The sequence below is a fragment of the Halyomorpha halys genome, unplaced genomic scaffold (assembly GCF_000696795.3).
Source record: "Halyomorpha halys isolate HHAL.00 unplaced genomic scaffold, Hhal_1.1 Scaffold441.1, whole genome shotgun sequence".
NCBI lineage: Eukaryota > Metazoa > Arthropoda > Insecta > Hemiptera > Pentatomidae > Halyomorpha > Halyomorpha halys.
In genome coordinates, this window is record NW_027106497.1 from 875,717 (window position 1) to 903,610 (window position 27,894).

The 27,894-nt window shown below is 29.5% G+C and overlaps 2 protein-coding genes across 8 annotated transcripts in view; one reads left to right on the plus strand and one right to left on the minus strand.

Moving 5' to 3' along the window:
* The window catches only part of LOC106682771 (meiotic recombination protein DMC1/LIM15 homolog), a 100,272-nt gene that overhangs the window by 2,398 nt on the left and 69,980 nt on the right, over window positions 1-27,894 (plus strand). The window lies entirely within an intron of this gene.
* LRR (Leucine-rich repeat) lies at window positions 1-27,894 on the minus strand (the record flags this gene model as incomplete). 7 transcript variants are annotated; one of them, XM_067044852.1, is given in 30 exon segments in its annotated part: window positions 1-1,177; window positions 1,293-1,361; window positions 3,148-3,214; window positions 3,793-3,832; window positions 4,809-4,935; window positions 6,779-6,908; window positions 8,121-8,141; window positions 8,427-8,504; window positions 9,823-9,910; window positions 11,562-11,737; window positions 11,906-12,019; window positions 14,941-15,093; window positions 15,680-15,836; window positions 18,012-18,149; window positions 18,235-18,350; window positions 18,880-19,022; window positions 19,111-19,262; window positions 19,633-19,814; window positions 19,892-19,969; window positions 21,659-21,807; window positions 22,678-22,719; window positions 23,113-23,210; window positions 24,648-24,812; window positions 24,885-24,958; window positions 26,254-26,398; window positions 26,860-26,978; window positions 27,060-27,119; window positions 27,187-27,237; window positions 27,307-27,404; window positions 27,699-27,894. In XM_067044852.1, coding segments are annotated over 30 exon segments (3,141 nt in total). In that variant the 3' UTR covers window positions 1-1,103.

The following is a 27,894-nucleotide window of genomic DNA, read 5'->3' on the forward strand; positions in this document are numbered from 1 at the left end:
AGATATTTTCAAATCTATGTGGCACCAAGAAATATTTCAAGATCATGAAAATTATAATATATTATAAAATTGGTCAGAACTAAATAAAGAATTAAGAAAATATAACAAGTTATTCACATATATAGAAACAAAAATGAATCATTCATATTTTAATTCAGAAAATAGAAGAGAGAAAATAATATATTTTATAAACAATTAGAGCATTTAAATTATGAACAATAGAGTAAGATGTAAATTTTACTCAGTACCAATACCAGTGTATACTTATTTCTACCTATAAAAATTGTCTTATATATTTGTTATCTCTTATAAAAAGAAAACAGAGAAACTACTTTTGATAACTATTTTACAAATAAGTAGACTACACGTTTAAGACACTTTACACTTGAAATATAAGTTCTAATTACTCTGTCAACACAGCTAATAATACAACTTCAGTCAAATTTATACTTAATAGTTCACTCACAGATCAGTTGGGCAGTTAGGGTTTTCTTTTTAGGTTACTAGTCACTTTTTGACTTTTCTGCTTAGTTGCATAATCGATAAAATCAATTTAGTAACAATTAAAATGCTATCTCGAATACATAAATGATTTTGGAAGAATGATCTTACCGACTATGAGGAACAATTTAAATTAATATAAATGAAAGTAAAACAAATCAATGGTTAATACTTTTGTCACCTAAAAGTAAACGAGATTTGACTTTAAAATAATCATAATAAAAGTAAGTTAATACATAAAACGGAATGCATTATAGCTTTGGCACAAATATAAAGCTTCATCTTGAAACTAGAAAATCAAAACAATAACGATAAAAACATCACATAACATATAATAAAATATAAAATAAATAACTGTGATCTAGAAGACAAACAGTACAAAAGTCAATAACTAAAATTAAGTAATATGGAAGGAAGCATGTTCTATATATATATAAAAAAAAAATAATACAAGTCATTAGTTCATAACAAATATACAATTAGGAATATACATATATAAGTGCATACAATGCAGCCTCAAGGAACAGGCTTATACACAATTATTTACAGTTCTCTTGTCACCTTATGACAATTGTTCTAATATCTAGAAAAACTAATTCTCGCTATGTCACCTTGCTGTCTAATTCATGTTTATTTATGCTGGCTGCAATATCTCGCACAGATCTCTTGTCCCCTTCTAGAAAAAAACAAAACAAAATGTCAATATATTATCATTTAGATAAAAAATAATCTCAATAAAATTCTCAAAAAGGGGCAATGAGGATTAAAAAGAGAAAACAAATTTATATCACCTGATAATATTGAAGGGGTATCGGGAGAGTCAGGGGTATTAGCGGCTGTTGATGCCTCACTACAGATATCTGTATACATAAAATCATTCCATCACTTTTATCCTCTCATTAAAATTTTAATCAATATAACACTAATTCCAAAAATCAATCTAAGCAGCAAATATAAATATATGTATTTTAGAATAAACAGAAAATACAAAATAAAATATAATAAAAATTTTTTAAAAAAATATAGTACACTAGTTTACTATTTGAGTTTTATTTGACCGCACCCGGACCACATTCCATTTATTGATACACATGGTCAATCAGCAATCTTCCAATATATTGTAATATGCTCTTTTTTTAATGAATAGTTGATATTGAAAGATTAATGATTTTAGTTATGTTTTTATTTTATGTATGTCATTTCGGTATTGTTTTGGATCAAGAAGCAAGCTAACCAGTTTTCATTGTCTAAAATAAATACGCTTTTCAAAACAAGAAAGATGGCGGTACACGTCCTTCCGAAGTGTTCGTTGGGTTGTTAGTGTTTTATAACATGGATTGAAATTTGTCAAGTCTTGTTCCTAAGCAGTAATTATGGAAAAGGAATAATCAAAGAAGAAATGGAAGAAAGTAACAATTATCAATAAACTATTTACATCGCAAATCATAGCATATAAAGCAGAGTGATTGTACTACAATTGATTATATTTTGGATCGACCAGTGAACATTGAAGATAGAGGAGAGGAAATGGGCGCTCTTGATTTTGCTACTATTTTACTAGAAGACGTCCGTTCAGCTAGAAGCAGGAAGGACTGGGAAGCCATGGTTGGGAGTTGGATATAGCATCATCGACAAGAAGAGATCAACAATTATCAGAGGAAGCTGTGTAATTGGTTAGTCTTGTTTCTAAATGGAATTTATTGTATTAGTAAAATGTCAAGTAATTAAGTTAAAGTGTTATTAGTAGTAAAGTGTTGTCTGTTTCTGATTGCCAGGAAACCCGCCCTGAGAAAAGTCTCTTATGTTATAAAATTTAAATAAAATTCTATTATCTGTTAAATATTAAAGTTTTTAATTTGAACCCAAGCTATCTGTTTTATATTTGAAATTAGTTTAAAACGATTAAAATTCTTTTTATTTTATTTTAATAATTTTTAAATTATTACAATATATTATATGTTCTTAATTTTTAGCCTGGTAAGGTACCATATACAATAACATAACTTATAGAATTTTTCTCAGTTTGTAGAATAATTATTTTTCTTTCTTTCTTTTCAACTATCTAGGATATTGATAGAAGTGAGATATAGCATTGTTTAATTTGCATTGGTACCTGCACTCTCCCAACCTCAAAATCTCTTCAAAATTAAACTAGGTAAGCCAGGGTGGATCTACAGTTGGAATGTTGATGAAATGACACAACTTTTATGAAATCACCAAGATCATACCTTGAAAAACCACTGTTCTACTAATATCTGAGATTCTACCGAGTAGTTCCAGATATTAATTCTGTTTAAATAATAAATAACATAAATTCTATAAATTTTTGAGGTTACAAAACTTCCAAAGATGAACATAAATTATTCTATATTTTTCTTCATAGTTATACAACGTTTTGGGACAATTGTCCCATATTCAAGCATCTTAATAATCCTCATACTTTCAATTTCACTATCGAAATCATTTCATCCAAATGATATGGTTGAAAATTGTTTCACACTCACAACTATGAAGAAAAATATAAAATAGTTAATATTCATCTTTGGAAGTTTTTTAACCTAAAAAATTATAGAAATTAATTTATCGAACTTCCTAAAAAGAAAATCCAGAATAAATAAAAGAAAATATTTGAAAAAAACCACATACCAGATTTATCTATCGTAGACCAGGGCCTTGGCTTAGTGATACTACTACTCATTTCACTTGCTGTGCTCTGAAATTAAAAATAGTTCACTAATGTTAAGGAGTAAATATAAATAAGGTTAACGGCATTGTATTTAAGATAACTCAGTTATATTTCTAATCCAAGTGGTGATTATGCAAGAACTTGTATATTCTCTAAGACTTTAAGTTTCAAAATTTATCCAGAAAAGCTGGGTAAGTTGACAAGTAACTGATCAAGCAAGGTCAAATGTAAGTAATTATACATATTTCACTCTCAATAATAAAAAAAGAAGAAAAAAGGAGGTTTCTGAGCTTGTGAAGTGGAGTTTAGAATATATCAAAGTTTAGGCATTTGTTTTGAGATAAAACTTTAAGATAATGAACAAACAATTATTATTTTTGTATAATAAAGATACAATATTCATATTTCCCTCCCTCATCTAATCAGTACTTTAGTCTATATAAACAAGGTTTACAATCTAGAGTAGAAAACAATTATTAATGTGACCTATTAACCTAAGTTAAAAAATTATTATATTACATTCTTCTGATAAAAACTAAGGTAATTTAACTTATTATAAATTTATGGTCAAATCTAGTTTCCTCTAAATTAATGACAATACGCACCTGATTATCAGTAGAATCTAAATCTTCAGAATCAGGGAACCTAAACAACAAAAATTAAATATGTTTCTGTCCTACAGTCCAATGTTTTGTTTCTAACATACAATAATAGCCAAATTTATTAATTAATTATGTGAATAATGCCAATTTTTATAGATTTCTAGGGAATCAATATCATACGTTAGTAAAATATAAATTAAAATAAGTAAATAGAGAAAATAGTAAGGGATTCAGTCACAGTAAGTACAATAGTGCTTTTTACTTTCTTGACCACATTCCCTAATCACCTTTTAATTGATTACATCTTCGGCCAATGATCTTTCTATAATTCTTAAATGTTTTTAGCCCTGATGATGAAATACAATGTGGATAGAAATGCTGATACACTAAATAAAACATCAAAAATTAAAATAATATTATATTTACCCAGACCAATAGCCAGAAAATACAAACTTATCTTGGATTTACAATAGACAATCAACCATCCTCCAAATACTGTCAGTGGCTCTGTTACGAGAAACACTGCATTGCAATCTTTCTTATCAGTTTTATATTTGATTGGTTTATTGGTTACTTGTATTGTCATTTTTGTGAATTTGTTTATTCTAAGTTTTTATTTGTTGTCTCTGAAGTTGTTTTGAAATCAAGCTGTCATATTTCTCTTGAGTTTTTGTCAAGAAAAATTATAAAGATTAGGGAATTCCATTCTTTAATAAGAAAACACAGTTAAATACTTCTTAATTTAGAACCAGACCACAATTTAAAATGATCTATTGGGGGTTTGTTATTCTCTTGAGCTTAAGAAAAATCAAGAATGACACATACCACATGAGAGAAACAATATTAATCTTATCAGTGTTTCTCATATCATTTACAGAGTATCTAAATTATTTATCTTTTATAAATAATTGAAGACAGTAAAAACAAAAATTTCCTTTAGTTCATATTGATGATTAAATTAAATATAAATATTGTATAACATATATTTGATAGACAGGAAATAAACTATAATTACTTACGAGTTAGGATGGTTGGGACGAGAAGGAGCTCTAGTCTTGAGACGTTTTGGGCGACCTTTGACTAGGTGCTGCAATCGCTGACCAGCACCTTCACACACTGAGTCCAAAGAATCTGTAATAGATTGGTCTACATAACACATTAAATTATATTAGTTAACAATAACAAGGATTTTGTATTATATTCAATTTTCATAAATAAATAAAATAAAAAATAAACAACATCCAGGATGTCCTTTCTATAAAATGAAGTTCTGAATACCTCCAAGCTCAAAATAAACTATCATAACACCAAAAATAATTATAAGAAAACCTTGTTTTCCTGTGCAGCCACACTCCCCTCCAAGGTCCCAATAGTAGAGCTCCCCTTATTGTCATCTTGAAAACATTTACTGACTCTGAGTAGAGCAGTTTTTGAAAAAATTTACTCAGATTCTTACAAATAACTAAAACGTGGCACCCGACTACTACACCAAGTTTCAATATTTATATATATCAATTTCACTGAGAACACAACAACAATGGTTTTTAGTAAATATGGAAGAACATATTGTTTCTTAAGACAAAGAGGATTGCTTTGGTAGTCAGTATTTTTTTTTTTTTTATATATAAAAGTAATGTTATATTTTATTTTAATGTGAAATTGAAAAATGTTGAAACTCTTAAAATTTGAAAATTTTCAAGTTCTAATTATTTTGTAATATTGGACATCTATATTTTATTATACATGATCATATGCTTACACAAGATATATAACACAAAAAAAAAAAAGAAAAAAAATTTCAGGGACCCTATGTCCCCATAGTAGTAGATATATATAACCACTACCTTAAAACAAATTTAATATATTTACTTCCCATGTAATATAAGGTTTTAAGCTATGCATTCATTTGTTGTACTTTGACATTTAGTTGATCATCATCATGCAGCATCAGGGGGCATTTTGCTCATATTAATTTTGTTTTAATGCCCACCCTGTGTAATCAATTGAACTATTATGTATTGTATTTCTCTCTGTTATGTATTTTTTTTTTTTTAAAGGTTTGTTTTTTCATTGCAACTAATATTAGGTGGGCATTTCATCCAAGCAGATAGGTTAAATTAAAAAAAAAAAGTGGACAAAATTTCCGACTCAGCGCAGCCTTAGAACCTGAGTAGTCTCTTATTACTTCCTTAAATAATAATCTCCATGTGACCCAATATTTTACTAGTAACATCCAGTTCCTTGATGCTGAGTTGCCTACACAGTCTGCCAAGTAAAGTTAAGGCATCTATCTCGTCACTGGCTAAATATAGACTTAGTAGTCAGATGACTACACCATCTGATCTTCATAACATAATGCTATTTTCTATAAACAGATCATAAAGCACCTTGTTTCTTTGCCTTTTCCAAATACCTTTATTAACACAGCTCCATACACCAGATGTACGACCTTCTTTCTAAAATTAAAGAAAAGAAGATCCTTAGTCTAGGAGCTTGTCCAGGTTTCAGATTCATATATATACTAGATCACTGAACAGAGCAATGCCAATATGAAAAATATAACCTCTGTAATCCACACGATTCAAATTAATGTTACTAAGCACTTATTTAGTGCTGAATCATCACAGAATTAGTTTTGAAGATACAAAGACTGATTTTATGTAGTTAGTCTTCCTATTAACAGAAAGGGTCATATGTGCATTTCTAAATCTGTAATATAGAATGACCTCTGTAATCCATATGATTCAATATTCCAGACAATCTACTAATATTAGCCATTTAGATTATAGAGTTCCTACAGTAATTAAGCTGACAACAAAGTATAGCTAGCTGGCTGCCTAATGTAATAGAATAACAAATAATCCGTGTAGAAGTTGTTTTTTAAATATTAAAGTATAAAAAATAATTGGCAAAAAGCCAACATTAGACATAAATAATATAATATATTTACATTAATGTGATTTTTTTTGTTTAAAAATTAAATCCATACCTTGAGGAGAGTTATTAATGGAAGGCAGGAGATCTGGAATGTGCTCAGCGCTGACTGTATCCACAACAGAGTTAGGCCGTAGCTTTCTACTGTGCAGGGACTTTCTCCTATTTATTAGCTGAGGTGTAGCCTATATTGAAAGCAAAAGTCAATACAAAAAATCTAAAGTTTGACAAGGCAAATAGAACTCAATTGTGAAGTTATTCAGCAGATTCACTAGCAAAGATGTTTACTGTATTAAGAAAATTATAATTCAGTTATAGATAATAATTATCTAATTTCATAATAACGAATGAAAGAAATAAAAGCTTAGATGTAGAAATAGGCATGTTAATCTTTATCTATAATGCTTGATGTTAAACTATTCACTGGCACTACATCTGAATGAGGAGTAAGTTGGATGGAAGATAGAGAGGCAGAGGGGACTAGACTACTAAAGGCTTATTTCAAGATATTTACAGGATATTCAAAATGTCTCAAATATACCCAGAAAAAATAAAAGCTAAAAAAAAAAAAGTGAAGAAAAATAAAGACTAAATTATGATTTAAAATAATACTAAGGATTAAATTGGTTCTCAAGCTAAGCTTCACAGCTCCAGTAATTAACTGATTCTCTATACCTGAACTATATCTGAACCGAGAGCCTGCTTAGCATGCCATCACAAACTTTATAATGTTTAAGGAAGATTTTCCTTAGTAGGTGAGTAAGGAGAGCTTCCTGCTATTCAAGGAATTCTTTTGAGGGGTGGAAGACAACAAACCTGACCCTGGGGGCCACAAGAAGAAAAGAAAGATTAGAACCAGAAAGACTGTCAGAAGACATTAGGAAGGAGCAGGAGTGTCAACCACCAGATGCAAATCAGGTTAATAGACATGGTGCATTCCATCCATAGAGTAAAATATATAATATACCACTGATGCCAAAAACTGCATGGACAGTACATACAGGAATGCAAGAGAAAAAACGAGGATTCAGTGCTTGATTGTTATCATACAATAACTATTATACAAGGAGGGTATTGTATTAATCTCATTTATCTTCAATCCATTGTAGGGTCAGGATCCCAACTTTATAACCTGCTGCAAGTGCTTCTCCGGAGGATGATTTTCCAGCCTCTGATTCAGTAAATGGGGTGATTTATAAAAAACTAGTTTTATGATAACAATTATATTTAAATCTGGGGTTAGAGGTGAGGGCTTCGCTTCCTATGCCTAAATAGTACTAATACCAGATAGAATGAAGGTATGTGACAGGATATAAAAAGGTTCACAATATGCAGGTAATTTTAATTATTTTATTCCAAATAAAAGAATCTGAAGGAAAAAATACATCAAAACTTACCAAATTCAAATACTCCAGCTTCTGATTGCAATAATAGAACAATCGCACCATTAATAATGACAAATCATAGCAAAATCCATATTAAAATTCTTAATAGTGACAAATATTATTAAAATTCTATCACAAGATAAATGAAAATCCACAATAAAACACAAAATACAATAAATGTAATAAAAATATTAGGATACTAAAATTATAAATTACTTCCTAAAGTTTGTTAGCAACCAAACAGGTTCACTCAATCGCCCAATCAAAGCTAACTAAAACGAAAATATGTTTTTTTCTATTTCAATATATTGAACCTACCAAAGGATGTAGGGGGTCATTAATCTGTCGAGGCATAGTTCGAAGAACATCTGGAGTAGAGCTTCTCTTACCACCCACCTAAAATATAAGTCATCAATATAATAACAAAAATTTAAATATGCAAATAAATTAAGGACCAATTGCTAGCTTATTTTTAGCTTTTATAGATTATGGGTGATTCTCCTGAAAATGGGCATTTTGTGTTACACATCTATGATGTAGCTCACATCAATATTTTATAACGGAGGAAGATAGTCTGGGTAGTGGTCAATAATTCACACAGTCAACTATCTTCTTCCAATATTTTATAACCTCTTATATATCATTGGCTACCACTTCATTCATTTTTTTAATCTTGAAATAATTGAACATGATTATTTTAAATTATCTTCGCCAACCAAATTATTATTCATTTAGTTTATTAAGGTTTTTTTTAATTTTTTTTTTTATTCAACAAAGTAAAAGTAATGTTTACTACCTATAATGTACTGTAATGTTTACTTCCCCATTCCTTTGTTACCAAACAACACCATCTTATATGTATTTATTAAGTATGTTATTATTTTATCTTTTTCTAATGGGTGTAACCTATAATTATTATGAACATTTTTTTTTTCCCAGTCCAAACTGAGTTATCAACTGTTGATACTGAAATTTTCATTCCTTTGTCATTATTATTTCAAAAATTGACAAAGAAATGGGATGTTCTACTAAAATCCAAGATCAAAACAACAACTCATGTAATAGGAGATTCCAAGCTAAGAGAAGGCTTAGAGTATATTAAGTATTTTATTATAAAATTTTCAAAAGTATTTCTTATTCAGTTTGGGTTTTTTTTAAATTCTAGTATGATTGACTTGGATTTGAGAGACAAGAAAACTATAATTTTTCATGAGAAAATGTTGACCTTCCCCTCATTCCCTTGTCTTAAATTTGCCGTTTAATTAATAATGAAAAAAATTCTATGAATAAAATTTGGTGACCGTGTGGTGCTAGCGGACAATTCAAGGTAAGATTTTGGTGAAAAACGGCTGAATCAACAACATTTCATTAAATGAAATTCCAACATTCAAAATGTCCACTTTAAGGAGAATCATTCTTATAGCAAATGAAATACCTGGAGTTAAACAAGTCATTTTTAATATTAATATCAGCACTTTAGAAAGAGTTGGTCAATTTTTAAATTATATCAAAGTAGCTGGTTGGTCCTGTTAGATCAAACGATTACTTTTAATTTAAAAATTGCAAAAGTGTAATTAAATATAGAGGGTGAACAAGTTAATAAAAATATTTCAAGTTTTCAGGGCAAGAACAATCAGTATAATGAAGAAAAGATAATTGAAAACTAAATAAATGAGAAAAAACAATTAATAAAAAAAAAAAAAAAAATCATTACCAAACAAGTCTGAGTTTTATTGAGTAAATCCACAACTTCATCAGTTATTTTTTCAGCTAGATGGGTTGCAGCAGTGAGGCCCATTTCACTATGAAATAAATAAATAAAAATATATTTAATGATGAGATGGTATAGATTTATAATAGTGGACACAAAATTAGATGGGTCTGTGAAACTACAATGTGCTAACTCCTGCTTCAGAACTTAATTTAACATTCACTGATGTTATGTATGGAACCCTCTGTATTTTGTATTTTCACAGATCATTGTAATAAATTAAATATTGCTAAAACCATTTTTTTTTAATCCTTGCACTATTCTTGAATAAACGTGAATATCAAATTAATAATATCAAGTCTCTGAATAACCAGGAACTTATTTGAATTAAAATAATTGAAAAACATTTATTTGATAAAAGATGCTAGCAATTTTTTTTTTTAAATTAAAATCTTTCAAACTTAGAATTTATATTTAAAAATTAGAACTTTATTTTCAACAAAAATTCAGAAATTATATTACTTTTTTTCCCCAAAATAATGTTAGTTTTTTTTTTTTAATTAATAGCTCAAACCTAATTCTTTTTAATGTCTACAATATGCTTAAATAAAACTTGATATTGAATTAAAATATTGGATGAAATAATAAAAATAAAAATTTTCTAATAGCAACCTTCTATCAAACAATGTTCTTTTACTTGCTTTGTAATTCATATTCAATAACCACGGAGGAAAACTGAGTATAATGAGGATAATAGACTAATAATAATACGTTGTAGAAACAGTTGAAGGTAGAACTGATTTAACTCTCAACATGCTAGGATTGAGTGTGGCAACATCTCCATCATCTAATTTCATGTCCGCAACTATGGTGCTTATACTCAAGTATTTTAATATCATACATTTACTATTCTATGAAAATATTTGTAGTTTTGTGCCATTTTTTCTGGTAAATGCAGATAACCATTTATATGGCGATTAATAAATAGCTAATTAAAAAGGAATCAGAAGTTTTTGTTCCATTTTTAGTTCAAGAATATAAATAAGATACCAACAGAGTTGGACTAAAAGTAATAACAATTACAATAACTTTCCGATTACTGTAATTTGGAATTGCAGAAGTAATTACTTAATGAATTACAAGCTGAGCAAAAGTAATTGCAATTACTAATTTACATTCTTATGTAATCTTTATTCTTTTCCTACAATTCCAAGTAATTGTAATTGTGATTACAAATACTTTACATCAAAACTGACAAAATCTGTTTTACAATGGCTTCAAAATATGGGAAAAGATTGTGTACTGGTGTATAGATTTATTAACATACAAAGGTTAATTTATATATTTTTGAAGATGCTGAAATTAAATATAAAATTTGATTCATTTTAACTTTTAGGGTTTCCTGCTTATAAGAAAGATGTTCCAATATTATTTTAGTAAACCACATACAGTCGTATTTTTCTAAAAACCAGCCTTAATGCTTATTTACAACATAATGGAATCAACCATCATTAATATTTCAACTTTAAGGAAATTGTCTTTTTTGATATACAGTGATCAATAAGTGCGTGAATAAGTGGTTACAGACATCTACAGCTTAGAGAAAAGCATTTCAATATACTATGCACATACACAATTCAGATATATCAATGTGTTCACATGAAATGTTACTACATAAAATCAGAGGGAAAGAAAAAAAAAGTTTCTACCTTACAAAATAAAAATACCAACAATTAAAATACCTTGCTTTTAATGAAAGTTGAGTTGTTGGCTGAGTAACAACAACTGATGACAGAAACTCCTGGTCCACCACCAACCTTGGCGCAACTGAAGCTCTAAGGTCTGATTTCAGGCGTTCGGACATTACTCTCTGCCCACATAACTCCTCTGCAGTCGTGATCATCTCATCAACACGTCCCTGTCAAAGGAAACATCAACATTAGAATTAAACTTCAAACTTGATAAAAGAAAAGAAAATAATAATAAAATTAGTAGAAATAATATATAAGAAAAGAAAGAAGACAACTGCAAAATGCAAAATAATTAGTTTGAAATAGAAAAACAATTAATGAAATAATTCACGTACAGAGACATGTTTTTGAAGTATTGAGGCAACTTCATGTGACGCAGATGCAAGCTTTTGCTGAATCGGTGTAGTGAGATCACCTCCTTCAGCAATGTCTTGAAGCCTTGCAAACACCTATCAGTGAAATAACTAGTCAAAAATCAATCTTATAAAAAACAAAATTATAACATAAAAGTTAAATTTTCAATGTTAATTTTCTTTCTTTTTAAAGCTTAAAGAAATTATTTAAGCATTAGTAACACAATTCATGTCAGATTAGTAACACAGCAGGACAGAATGACCTTTAACAATCAAGTTTTTACAAAAACAAATTTCTTAGTATTATTACTTTGCATTTTACAAGAGATATGAAATTTACAATAGATCAAGACCTTTTAAAGGTACTTCAGGAGTATTTCAATAATTCAAGGCTGATAGAACCATAACAAGTGCGAAGTTTTGAAAATCGGATATTTCCTACAAGAAGAAAACAATAATAATTAATAATAATAATTAATAAGGTTTTATTAGTGATGGTTTTAACCTTTAAATATTTTTATAAAAGCAAATTGAGACCAGATAGAAAATATCTCTTTACATGTCATTTAGCACATAGAATTTGATGTTTTACCAACATATGTCTTTTAAAATAAAATTGATTTTTTTTTTTTATTATTTTAACAAAAAGTGGAGAAGTTATTTTTATGAAAAAAAAAATAATAATGGTAGAAATAACCACTTTGACAGTTTTTAGAGAAAAATACTGCAAATTACTACACAACAGTTTATTATGTGAATTTAATTACCTTTCAAATAACAGCTACAGTTTAAAGAAAAACAAATTATTCGGGATTTGGATCCTACATAAAATGCAAATTTAGTTTTTTTTACTTGATCAATCAAATCAATTTTGTTTTGTTTTTTTAAAGCTTTGAGATGGTGATTCTAAAAATCTGTATATTTTATCAATATCCTCAAAAATGGTCTAGATATGAATGTATAGAACATCGAGTCACCTTTTTTTTTTTTTTAAAATGAAAGTGCAAATGGTAATCAGGAATTTTGAGGATCATTCTGGGATAATATGTGAATTTGTTGCTAAATAGGAAAAAAAAAAAGTCCAGTAGTTTCAGGGAAAATCCAGGAACATTTATTTTTTTATTCGGTTTTAGGATTTTAAGTATCTTAAAACATAAAAACATAAATTTTGAGGGAGTTAAAATTTATTTTTTTATTCTCCATTAAAAAGATTCTTTATTGAAAATAATAAATCAAAATTAAAAACTAATAAACTATTGTAGTTTTTAAATGAAATATTTAAACATAAAATATCAATTTTAGTGGGATGATACAATATTAGCACTGTGGCTTCTCCTTGAAAAACGCTCCATGCCCATGTTCACTGAATATGCATACCAATCATTTAAACTTCTTTGTATATCTGACAGCTCATATAACTAACAGAGCACAGCATCGGCTTTATCTCACTTTTTCATGGCAATACTCCTTCGCAGTCTGTTTTCCAAAACCTCAGAAAAAAAACAAAACTGCATTCTAGATATCTTCACCTCATATTCCTCTTTTCACTCTTTTATTTAACAAAAGATTGCAATCTCCCGATTTGTTACCCCTAAAATGAAACTCTTTCCTTTAGCAAATCCTTCATCCTTGATGCTACTTCCTCCAATCCTTACAGGACAATATTTCTTTGATTAAAAGTTAATTTTTATTTTATTTACTAATATATGATAGGCTGTAAGTTGATCTTCTGTAAATACCAGACAGTTGCCTTGGTCCTGACTTTCAAAATTAAATGATTGAAAAATTAAATAAAAGAACATTTGAACATAAATAACTCATCATAAAACCATCACCACTCTCCCTCTCTGTTGTGCTCTTAAACGTGCAGGTGAAATATAGTTAGTGCTATTTTTTATAATTGTAAGTGGAACAAGCTTTCCACATGATGATTTGCAATAAATTACTAATATAACAATGAAAGGCTAAGCAAACCTGGAGGTTCAATGGCAATAAAACAAACAATCCTTGATTGTGAAGCACTCTCCACTAATTTTCATTATATCCTCAAGGACTAACCTGACATAATCCTCCTTTCTGTGTTCTGGTCAATATCTAGGACACTTGCCCATTGGATTAGCAATGATGATCTCTTTAGTGATTCAATAGTTATCCACCACAACAACTTAATCTGCCTATTTCATTCGGTACAGTTTTTCATGTCAATTGTATTTACAACATGTTTTTCATGCAGGCTTCTTAATTTTCAAGTTAACTCATTCTTCTTGAGTCTAAACATTCTATTTTTCTCTAATGTAAGTGTTTATACTTCACATCCATAGAGATCAGTAGTAAGTATAATAGTGTTGTAAATTTTAAATTTTAGTTAACTTTCTTCCTTTAACAATGGAAGGTTATATAATGTATATTTAGTTAGTTTTTAGTTAGTATGAACTTATTCCACCATAAATTTTCTTTCTTTATGTTTACATTTTTACTTTCAATGTTTTAAGGCATTCTATCTCATTCTCATGCCTCAGGAATCAAAGTTAATTAGATGCTATTTTAAGGCAACAACTGTTGCATTTTTGACCATAGAAAAGTTTTGATAGCTGAACATTTACTCCCCCGAAAAGTAATTTTTCATCAATTTTAAGAGACAATTATTAATACAATTTACAATAAATCATACATAATACATAGAACAAATAAATTTCACAAGTGACAATAGGAATCAACATAATATCATACAAATGAAACCCACTGAACAACACAAAATAAAAGAATTAATAAAATAATTTTAATTGTTAATCCCATCGGAATCAATAACAGAGATGCTTGACTAAAATTATGGTCGTTAATAGCCTATTTCTTTTCACATGGAATACAAGATATTTAAAATAATCTGGTTTGTAAAATTTAAAAAAACAAGAAAAAATAAAGGTCACAGCTGTGCGATAAGAAAAGCATCGAATATCAATTTACTCGTTTGGAATGCCATAATTTTTCCCCAAGACAAAAATGAAACAAGTGATAACCTGTTTAGCATTGTCTGCATCTTCAACGAGAGCTGTTGCAGCATTAATTGCAGTTGTATGATCATTGTTGTTAGCAGACACAGCTTTGATGGTCTCTTGGGCCTGAGCAATAGCACGCTCCAGTGTCTGCTGTCCGCAGTTCACCAAGACGGTCTGCAAAGAGGTAACGTGCAAAACTTCTTCAATATCATATCACAGTCAAATGATCGAGTCTCGAATAAATATTTATATAGAGGAACATAAAAAAAAAAAATCATTTAATTTTCACGATACAGAAATGTCATTATTATTCATTCAACAGAAGATAGAAAAAAGAATTTAATAAATATGATCAATACAAACTAAAATTTTTTTTATACATATCATCAATCAAACACAATATAACTTTCATTTCACGGTTCAGAAATCTCAGAGAAATGAGGGTAAATAACTAATGACTATTTTGGATACTGTTTCTTTCCCGTTAAACATGACTCAATAAGTGAACAGAAAATATACACATGTGATTTGCTTTTACAATTATGAGCACTCATCAAGAACAAAACAAAGGAAAAGCAATTGAAGCATGTAAACAAATACTTTTAAACTATGGAAGGTCAGGTTAACATCAATGCGAGAAAAGTGAGAAGTGCAAATTATTTACATTTGTTGAAATTGGACAATTAAATACCAGTAAGGTTTATTAAATGCATTCCACTTAATTGCTAAAGCTTTTTGCTCAGTTTTTCAATTTACTCACGTGTTGCCGCCGCAGAGCCTGTGTGTTATTAGGATCTGAATTGCGATAGAGAGCTTTATAAATGGAACTCAGGGCTTGTTCAGTCTTTTCTGGAGAAAGTTTCATGCAAGGTAGAACATCATGGAGTAGGCAACCCACATATACAACACTATAATTGCTGGAAAAAAAAATTAACAATTTAAAAATATTTATTGATAATATTATGCAATGAAAAACTTCAAATAACTTGGTAAAATGCAGCTATAACTTTTTTAAAAATAATACATAGATAAAAGCAACTGTAGAGTGAGAAAACAGTACATAAAAAATGGAATAAAAAGTGCCAACAACATACATTTTCCTTAATTACTTGAGCATGTAACTTTTGAGAAAGATTTTGAGCCAATTTTTTCAAAAATTTTATTTATATAAAATATAATTAAAGTATTATATCGCTCAGGTGTAAGAAAAGTGAAACAGCAGGTAGTAGAAAAATGTAATATCTGAGAAAAACCATCATAAAAAGACTAAAGAAACTTGTATTAATCTTTTAAATTTTAGGTTAATATTTCAAAACTATTTCAGTTGTATAGTTATACTATTTAAATATAAGCTTAATAGTTTTTTTAATTTGTGAACAAAATCAACATTATAAATGCCTTATTTCTGGTTTATGTTGATTTGATTGTTAGCAGTCACAGGACTGCACTCTGTAAAAGTTATTATGGTGACTCCTAGGATAAATTTGTGTTTCTTAAACTAATAAATAGATTTTACATATTTATCAGATGTAGTTAGTAATAAATAAATATGCAAGAGTACTCCGCAAGGCAAAGTTTGCAAAACTATTGTAAAAAGATGTCCCAAACAAGTGATTTTTCCTATTTCTGAACAGTCTCGTAGTTAGGAACATATGTTTTATTAGCATGTATTGCTTGTAAGAAAAATTGTTTAGTTTATCAAAATTAGAAGACTGATTTGAATTAGCAACACATTTAAAGAAATTCAATAAATGAAGGTTTAACACTATGAAAACTTTTTCCTAATATTCTCTGTCCTTCCTTAATCCAAAATAAACTACCCATAACTTTGAGCTCCTCTGTTATAAACCTGATCTATCCACCAAACCTTTTCTTTGAAACCCCATATCGCACAAATTTCCCAGTCAAGTACCCTTAAGTTATTTAACCGTTCTGCTATCTGCTTTCATGTAAACTATTAGAATCTTTCTTATTTTCTCCTGCTTTGACTATGACAGTGTGGTACGCAGAGGCATCTGAATGGCATTCATTACAGAATGAAACAAATTATTAACTATTTTATAAGGTTTATTCTCTTTCTCTACCTTCCCCTCCCACTCTCTCTCTCTCTCTCTCTCTCTCTATATATATATATATATATATTACAGCAATTTATAGTCTAAAAAAGTTACAGCCTTAGTCAGCTGTTATTTCAATGTCAAGTTATCGAGTAGATCAGCTGATCGAAGATGTATATATAGAGGTATGGAACACAATAAAAGTCAGCCCCTCACCTCTGGATTTTAAAAATAGTACCATTTAGAATGGATATTTCACAAGTAATAAATAAACATTACAGGTAACCTTAAAATACCAAAGGTAGTAAAAGGTAATACCCAACACGATTTATTCCTTCTTTTTCACAGTAAAGCATTCACTAATTACCTGTTTCTTTTCTGTTTTAGAGGGATCGAAAAAAATAAAATAAATAAAAGTCAGTATTTGAGTAACAAGCGAGTTGGTCATTTCAATCTCCCTTTTATTCTCTTTTTCATTCTTTGAGCTCACAAACGCTTAACTGGTGCCGAAACCCGGGAACTTTATATACTGGAGTAATTTTTTCTTTTAAAAAGAATTTTTTTTTTGTTATTTTTTTCCTCTCTCATTTTTTTGAAATAATGGCAACGGTATTGTTAGACGAGCAGTCTTGAACCTGGAAGCTTTAAATCAAAATGGGGTCGAGAACGTACCTCCCACAGAGGGGAATCCTCCACCACCAGAGTTTCATCCACTACCAGTCTCTCTTGCAGAAACACATGCAACAACACTAGAGTGGATCAAAGTAAGCACTGCGACCACCCAAGGCGTGAGGAAGGCCGTTTCTGACCTAGAACGGTTTACAGGGGACCAGGAGAACTGAGCCACTTCAATGAAGGGAGATGGAAATGACCAACTCGCTTGTTACTCAAAGACTGACTTTTATTGTTCCGTACCTCTATATATACATCTTCGATCAGCTGACTAAGGTTGTAATTAAAAAACAATTCTTATATGTATGTATATATTTTTTATAAAAACATGACAAGAGCATAAAAAATACACCTCAGACATACCTAGCCATGGCATAAGCTATATCAGCAAATCCCTGGAGAGAAATATTGTTCCTGTCAAAGAGAATGCTTCTTAGTTTGCAGTTGGTTTGAAGAGCTTTCGCCAACAACCTAGCCCCTAGGTCTCCCATTCCGTTTCCACTAAACAACAATAAATATAATATAGTACATTTAGCTAAATAAAAAAATAGTACAATAAATGTAATTAGTCAGCTTATAAACATACCTGATGTCTAAAGTGGTGAGACATTGGTTAGAACCTAGAGCATTAATTATAGGATGAATTTCAGACTTAAGTTTACAGTCGGTAAGAGAGAGCATCTGAAGAGGACAATCTTCTTCCTAAAATGATTTAATAAAATCCAAAAGATTATATAAGAGTCTACCAAGGAAGTGATATATTTTAAAAAACTCTATATTCCATTAGTAACGCTTTAGCAATTAAAATTAGTGGATCATCGGAAATAAATATTTTCAAACAGCAAAACATATTGTAAGATAAACAAGTGTAAAAAATCGTCCACTATAAATTGTGATATTAAAAAAAAAGTAATAAAGAGGCTTCATAAAAATAAACTCCACTTGTGAAAAAAATTGAGTCTTATGGAGCAGCATCAATTTAAATGATTTACTTAATGGTTTTCAACCACACTGTCATTTAATTAACATGAATATATGGAACAGGTTAAAGATCATTTTTTAAAAGCAAAAAGAACAACTCTTAAGACTTTATTTGTAGTTATGCAAAATATGAAGTCATCATTTTAACCAATAAAATATAATATTGTGCTATGACAGGGTGCCATCTTTATTTTAAGATTATCAGGTTGAATCATTAAAGGGTTGTTCTGTAAAATAATAAGCCAAGTACCTGAATAGTGTGAACTATGGATTCAACAACTGGAGTTATATGCTTTGGTTTCATCCCAACAAGATTTCTACATAGCTTCAGTTCCATAATGGACTTGTTCTTACCAACAGCTGCAACCACTCCACCCAGTTCTCCTTCTAGGCCTGAATTAAATATATTTTAATATAAAATCAAATCTGAATGAGTATATTATTGGATATAATACAATATAAAAAAAAGAAATGTCAATACCATTATCTGATATATCCAAGGATGACAAAGCACGAACACCATGGATACAGGACTCCAGGACATGAGCTCCATGAGCACCCAGTGCATTACAGCTGAGGTCCAGATCGAGACCAACAGTTGATTCATTGCAGGCAAGGCCTAGGAGCAAGTTCCTGGGAACGAATAAAGAAACTACATTATAAACAAATTACCGCATATTTAATTTCACAAGAAGGATGGCCCAACAGAAATAATTTTATCATTTAGATAATTAAAAAGGGAATGTTAAGATATTGCACTGTTTGGATAAAAAATTAAGAGAAGGGTAATCAGAACCAAGGGGTATCCTGATTTATAGGTGCGAGAGTAGAATCATATCTAATCAATTAATAATTGTAAATTTAGCTTTAAACTAGCTTCAATAGAGGGAGATAATAACTTTTAAAATTAAAAATACTTTAAAGCTATTTATCAATATTTAAATTCACTTCTAGACTAATTTCACCAAGAATTAAAATACATAATAATATTAACACCACTCACTTGAGAGCCTCCATAGGTAATTTGCAGTGGGAAATATTAAGGTATTTCAGTGACAGAGTGCTAGTGAAGAACTGTTTAAAGGATGGAGGCATTTCCTTAGATTTCTTAACAGAAAAACCGTTTTTAGAGAGGTTGAGGTGGACCAGAGATGTAGAACAACCCCGTAACAATGCTCCAAACACCTAACAAATAATTTATTAAGAGTATTACAAGCAATTAATAGTATTTCTCATTACAAAATGATATATAGTTCGCTTACAGTGTCTAGGACGATCTCAGTGTTAGAAATGTCAAGATGAGTTATCGCATTGGGTTCTGCCAACAGGCTGAGCAAACCCTGTAAAATAGAAGAACAAAATTAATTTTTAGAAAAAAAAATTGAGAAAGTTCAAAATTTTCCAAACTAACGACCACCAATAATGAATATCAAAACAAATTTTAAAGAACTTCAAATCACTCTCAGAAAAACTCTAATGTGTTTAAAATAATTAATAATTAGTTTATTACATGAGTCCAAGACCAAATCTCACAAAATGGTCTGTAGGTCTATGGTCAGTCTAGCTCAAAAATGAAAAGTTGTACAAAACCGAATTGACATATGTAAGGTGAGTATATGTCTGCAATGTGACAGCAACTATTTCAATAAATTCGACTGGCCAGAAGTGCCACTTTATAGAATCAATAATCTCAAAAACGACTTAAAAGATAAACTCGGTATGTCAAGGTACAATTAAACACTTTTTTATCTCAGCTAGGTCTTATCCTCATTGAAATAGTCTGATAGGGCCTAAATGATCAATATGTAAAAAACCTTCTAAAGTAATTTTAATTTTTTCTATTTGAAATAATCAACCATTTCAGATTTTTATTAGTCGTGAAAAATAGATAAATATAAACTATGATATGATTTGATAATTATCTTAAGAAGATAATAGATCTGTTCTAATACTAGTTTGAATAAGCGGGCACATGCACAATTTTTCTGTTCAATCTGTAAACTGTTGTCAATTTGACATAGTGACATTAAATGATTACTTTTTTTATTTTACTAAACTCATATTTAGTTGAAAGGATGACTAACTCCACAAAATTGTTCTTAGTATTTTCAATATTGATTCAATGACAATTTAGCATTGAATAAATGGCTTTTGCAAAACAAACATGTTAAAATTTTGGAACAAGAAATATTATCTCTGTTAAAATTGGAGTTTGTTAATCTGTCAACTGAATGCCTCATTTGCACAATTCGTATGGCAAAATATTGCCACAGTGAGTAATATAAATTACCTGTTCTGAAATGTGCGAGGATTAGTTTCCACTTAATGTAGGATGGGAAGTGAAAGGTATGTGATGTGGAAACTGTACCAGAATTTTTGTTTACTTGGGGTTCAATATTTTTATTTGGGAGCAAGATTAGAACGTAATTTGACAATTAATCAGCTTTTAGCTTATGCCTCTGAAAATATTAAACTAGCTTCTTTAGCTATTAATTTATAAATGGCAGACAGCAGGTGGACTAGAACTGGCTGATCAACTTACCACGTTCAAGGTCGAGAAGGAATTAGGAAAAACAAGGTTTCATAACTTTTGACATTCTACAGCTCCTCATCAAAGTTTTATTCCTTTTAATGATGTCTTTCTTTTCTAATGAAAATCAGTACAGAATAAATAAAGGAAAATTAGTAAAGAAAAAGGTCCATAAATCCAAATTTTTCTATAGTAGTACGAATAACAAACAAGGAATGAAAATTACTCAAAATGGTAAAGAATGTTGGGCACATAGATAATGGCATACGTGCCTATTCCTGGGAGCAGAAAAGTGCTCTTTTTCCAGATATGCAGCAAGGAACGTTTGTTAACTTTAGGATACTGAACTAAATTGAGATACGATGAGCAGGAAATAATACATTTAGAACTTAAAATGGTTAGCTAATAAACTATTGGAAACTTAAAGCTAAGCCGAGGTTCAGCCACTAACATCCATTGTACTATCAGGATTATGATATTGATAATAACTACTACTCACATTGATGTCTTCCCTGATGGCCGCTCCACTGAGGTTGAGGTAGGTCAATGTAAGGGGCCTAAGATTGGCCAAGGTCTGGGTGAGGAGGGCTACTCCCTTCGGACTCAGCCCTGTCTGGCTTAGGTTCAAGTGGCTAATCCCTTTACCTTCTATAAGAAACAAAAAAAATGGTAAGTTCTATCTGCAAATTATCAAATAAACGAAAAATTGAGAATTTAAAGATTATTCCAAAAGGTGGAGATATTGTTGACCGTAGATGTAATCAAGAAAGACTCAGTTGCTGGCATCCTAATTTAAATGTAATAAACAATTATTTCATTGCAAATGGTCCTTGTAATGTAAACTAGACAAATATTTGTTTGAGTTTTCATAATCTGGAACAGAAGAGGTTACATTTTGCTTGGATAGAGATATTTGCTACAGTGGTATTTTAATTCAGTTTTGCTTAAACAAGTGGTTTTATCAAGCCAACATTTGTAGCTACAGTCATCACAGCATTATTATGACAATATAACTTGTAAAGAACTTGTCAAAAAATAAGTTTTAATTTATGATCGATTAACATTTTTTTTACCTCTGCCTGATCATTTCTGACATATGGAAGGGAGGAGGCAGTTATCTAAGGTTACCACCCTGTTCTGACCATGGTGGGAGAGTCAAGTTTTCATTCTGTGTGATCGCTCTGAAATAAAAGACAACCCCCAGACCAGGTTCGAAACTGGGGCCGCTGCAGTCAAAAGGTTGCTAAGATAACGCTTCAACTCCCTAGCTACAGAAGCTCATCATGTTGATGAATCAACATCTGACAGTAGATCAAGAACAACTTTTGCCCTAAGACCAAAATTAGAAAGATATTCGTTTTAATTATTGTATTTGTATCTTCCCCAGCATAGAATTTAGACTGGTATAAATACCCTTAGTTTAGAGTAACCGGGATACACACATGGCTTTGCCTTTATCCAGGTCAACAATTATAATATAGAGTAAATCATAATAATAAAACAAAAAAAAAAATTCACCTTGAACAAGTTTTGTGAGAATCGTACAAATGCCGCAAACTCCTGAAACAAAAATAAAGTAAAATATTAAGTATAATAATAACTTGACCTTAGAATCAAGGGAACCTTTTCAGGCAGACCCAGTTTCTATGAAATGAATAACATTAAGAAAACCTGGCAGTTGATCAAAATGTTCTGCCTTGACAAACACTGAATCCAAGAAACTTTAAGTTTTGTAGTGATATAGATTTTAATATATAATTTAAAAAATATATTGTATTTAAAAAATAGTTGATTTTGATTTGCATAATATAATATTAAGTATTGTTGAATTAATACTTTTTTATATTTTTGTGAATAACATTTTTAATAAACACTTATATAGGGAAAAAGATCTAGATATCATAGCTAATCATAATTGTTAACAATAGAGAACAAAACAATAATTGTTCTCACCTTTATCTTCAATTGTAGGATTGTTCGAGAGATCAAGAGCATTCAATGGAGTATTTGGATTAGAAGTTATTGCAGTGCACAGCCGGTTAATAAAATCACTGTAAAACAAAAATTTGTTGCACATATAAAAAATAAAAAGAATCTGAAAATAATAAGTAGATAAAATCCATAAATCAATTGTGATGCTATATTTGTTTTTATGTCAATACTTTTTTCAATCCAGCTATTAGCTATAGAACTACCATTGAAACTATTGCTCAATAAGGATAAAATTAAATCATCATCTAGCTCTACCAGTAATTATTCTGTGTACCAAAACTAATACTCCTGATATAATGTCATGAGGGTAATATAATACTTTTGAGGGTGTCGTTAAACTATTAGTGATTAGGCACAACATAAGTCACTGAACAATTAAAAAATTTATTAGGTAAAAGAATTAATACTATTGCCAGTGAAGTGAAATTTTACAATATAGGAAAAATTTATGAATGAATAAGAAAAAACATTAGGTGTGCTAACAGACTGATAAAATATGAGTAAACACATTATAAAATATGAATGATATGATAACCATAAATCTAAATTAAATAATAAATCAATAATAAGTAGTTAAAGAACTATAATTTTGAAGTAGCCTTTTTTTCCCATTTAGTCAATGTCAGAGGTAATTGCTCATTAAATTATGAGCTGTCCCATTAAAATTAGGATATTGTAAAATGTAATCATGTGCCAATTTTTCTAACAAGATAGATGACTAACAAACCGTTTTAATAATGACTATGAAAGCCTTATCATTATTTCTCTCTGACCTTACAATAAAACCTAAATATTTAAATTTATAAAGACAAATTTCATTGTTCCCCATTAGAAACTATTTAAATGATACAGTATCTTCAACAAGGATTAGGTATTAGTGCAAAGCTGAAGTGGTATATCTGCAAATTTAGTGTTTTTCAGCATTTAACATGGTTTTATATTCTCCTCACAATGCAAAAAAAAAAAAACCTGTTAAGAAATTAATAAACTTCCTTTATCTTCCACCAGCTTGTCAATGAAAGTAATGAAATCAGAGAAGGAATCCGGTAAAGAATGGTACACAACTCAATTAAACATAAAAGGATCTGAGATTACTTTCAAAATAGACACCATAGCCCAATGTAATGTTATGACAGTGGTTCAATTAGAAAAACTTGGTATTAGTTGTCTTTAAGTTTAGTGTATTATCACTAACTAAAGTCAAAATTACCCCTTTATCCAAAAATGTTATACCAGTATTAGGAAAGATTGTTCTTGATTCCTCTTAAAACAAAAAGAGGAAAAACTGGATATGAGATGTCACTAATTAAAAATACAAAAAAACCAATATATATACAAAATTATGCATATAGTACACAAAAATTATAAATTAGCTGCTATCTTACATCTGCAACCAAAATTCAAGTACAATTCTTACAGAAATTTTTAGATAAGTCACTTTGCCATTGCACAGAAGGTATCTGTTATGGCTTAATTAGAAATTAAAATTTACATACGCTTTAAGAGAGAGGTTGTGAAGTGTGAGTGATTCGAGGGTAATAGATCTGGAAAACACATGAAGAATACGATCCATTGCCTCATGGGTAAGCTTTACATTTGCTGCTCTAAACCCGGTAAACCACCTGTTGTGTTCAAGTGCACTGATGATAGGCACCATGTCCCTAATAAAAAAAATATAAATAAATGGAGTCGACATTGAGATTTCAAATGCCAAAACTTTTTTTTATACTTACTTAGGTTCAAGATGATCGAAATCTTTCAATGAAAGCTCTCTTGTGTTATGACTAACATAAATAGTATCCACATCCTAATAGAAAAATATAATATAAATTATTTGCGAATTTCTAAAATAAAAACTTACTTAATTCTTTTAAATAATATATAGCACTATAACATTTACCTCATATTTTCATATTAATGCAAAAACAAAACATAAAAACAGAGGCAAAGGTTAAACTGGAAGATTATCACATGTCCTCTTAACGCCTAATAACAGAATTGTTATTGATTGTTAGTGAGCGTTATAAAAGATATAAATTAAAGAAATGCTATGAACTTAAAATATTCCCATTGTTCCATGTAAACGATTTTTATAGAAGTTTAGGGCATTACAACTATGGATGGAACTACAGAATAGCTGCTGCTGCACTAGCTATTGTAGTTTTGGCAGCCATCATCATGGCGTTGCTAGTTTTATAATGAAGGAATACGTTTTGTTGACGTACTATTTTACATTGATATATTTTTATATTAATGAATTACTTCTAAAAAACCTATCACTAGTAAATAAAGAATTTTATATTTTAAAATAAAATACAAAGAAAACTTTGTTTCGTGAGAAAAACAAAATGAACAAAATAATTTCTCCCTTCTACTAAAAAAAACAACTACTGGGTACCCATCTTGATCTTATCATTCAAATATGTTTTCAGTTTGCAAATTGTAATCTTGGCAATAGGTTTGGTTGCTACACTTGTATTACATGGAAACAATGCAATATAATAATGTGCAACTATCTTCATTTTTTCATAGCGAAACTGGTTCCTCCATCTGCTTTATTTTTTGCATCTTCAACAGAGAGTTTGTGTCCATTTTTTAATGGGCTTGTCACTATGGTTTTACATGTCAGAAAATTATACTGATTATATTCTGATAATTCAAGTTTAGTTGTAAGCCATGGTCAACAATTAACCAACTGAGGAAATCTTTTTATAAATTATAAAAGAATAATATTCTATAAAGAATTATAGAAGAGGAGTAACTTTGATAGAAGAACTTTTACCGAAATTGTCTTTAACCAAAGTTAAATTTTCATACAGTCATAATTCGCATCCAACTTTTTTTATGAAAGATAAAATATGTATCCCAACCATTAAACAGATATCAAAATATATATAACACACAGATTTAAAAAAAAAAGAAGAATAAAAGATCTTCCTTTCACCTAGCAATTACTATTCCTTTAAAAAAATAGAAAAAGATGAAATAATCTTCAATAATGGCATTTCAAAATTTAAAATAAATAAATTAATATTAAAGTAATCAAGAATTAACTGAGAAACTTAAAAAAAAAATAAACGGAGAAACTAATTAAAATTATACCCAGGAAACTTCCTCTCGATACGGAAGCCCATGATAGTCACACATACAAGCATACTGGGTTGAAAAGGCACCGCATGGAGGTTGTGGAGGAGGATCTGGAATGATCTGTTGGAAGCCATCTACTGAAACTCGGTCAACCACTTGCCTGCAGATTAAAATTTTAGATCCATTAAACACAGAACGAGTGAAATTCTGAAGAAACAGAATGGTAAAGATGAAAATAATTGAAAACAATATTAAACTTTCAATGAGGGTAGTTTTTGTAAAATTTTTATAAATTAAAATTAGATGAGTAACAAAAAATTGTACTGAAAGTATAAAATATAAACAAACTACATGAGTCATTTACTCCTAAAACCGATGAAAATCATATTATTACAACTGAGATTTAAATAACTAAAAGATAATTAACCAAAATTATGATTGTTATAGTCAAAGACTATGAATACGATTATTATTATAAATACATAAGGTCTGAGAAATTCAAAATTACTGAAGTAAATATTAATTTGAATTGGATTAAATAATAACATATTAGACCAAAATTTACTAACACAAATTCTTAGATGGGTATCCCACATTAATGAAGAAAATAGTATTACTTACTGCAAAGGCACTCCTGGAAAAATGACTTGAAGAGCAGCACATAATGCATGTAGCATTGTTTCAACCTCACCATTTTGACACACGAAGGTATACCATTTATCACCGATCAAGAAACTCAACTAAAATTATTATCGCACATTAACAAAATAAACAATCCACAAGGCACAAAATTCATTTGAAAACAAAAAATTAGCCCTCACTGTATTTTCTTTTCTTGTCTCGATCCCTTTTATCTCCAGGTAATGATAATGACAGTCGATCTAATTTCAAAAACATAGTTAGTAAAAAATAAATAAAACAAATACATTAAAAGGGTCAATGACTTACTCTGGTTGGGACTTTGGCAGTAAGTAAAAATAAGCGACATGGTGAAAATACCTGAAATATTGGTAAAGTTATGAGAAAAATATAAGTTATAAATACACATCAATTTAAGAAAATATGTACCAATACTCTATTTTCTGTTTTATCTCCTTTTGTTTCAAGTTTCACTACATTCTTCAATAAGATTTTTATGCGTTTCCCCAATAGAGCAGTGACACTATCTAGATAACAAACATGAATAAACAGAATGTTCTATGAATGCAAAATTACATTAAGTTTGTATAATTATATTGTAAACAATGAAAAAACAGCTATCAAATTTCCTCCAACACTCAGTAGATAACTGAATAATGAGTCAGATTGTGATAAAACTTTTGTTAAGTAATTGGAGCACTTATAAGTAATTAAAAAAAAAAAGGAATCCTTAAGTTGCTAAAATATAACAAGAATCACAGAACAAGCTTCAAAAACATGAAAACAGAAAATAGAAAAAATAAATAAACACTTTTTTTTACCGTTTAGATCCTTTGTTAACTGAGATCTTGTAGACATTTTAACCCTCCGAAAACATTGCTATGCAATGTTTTGAAGAAAACTCACAAATCATAGGAAAACATTCACTGAACGACTACAGCTCGGCAAGAGCCGTTCAATTGACATTCCCCATGATAATGAATTTTCCGATTACTTGCTCTTATACGTTACTGATGA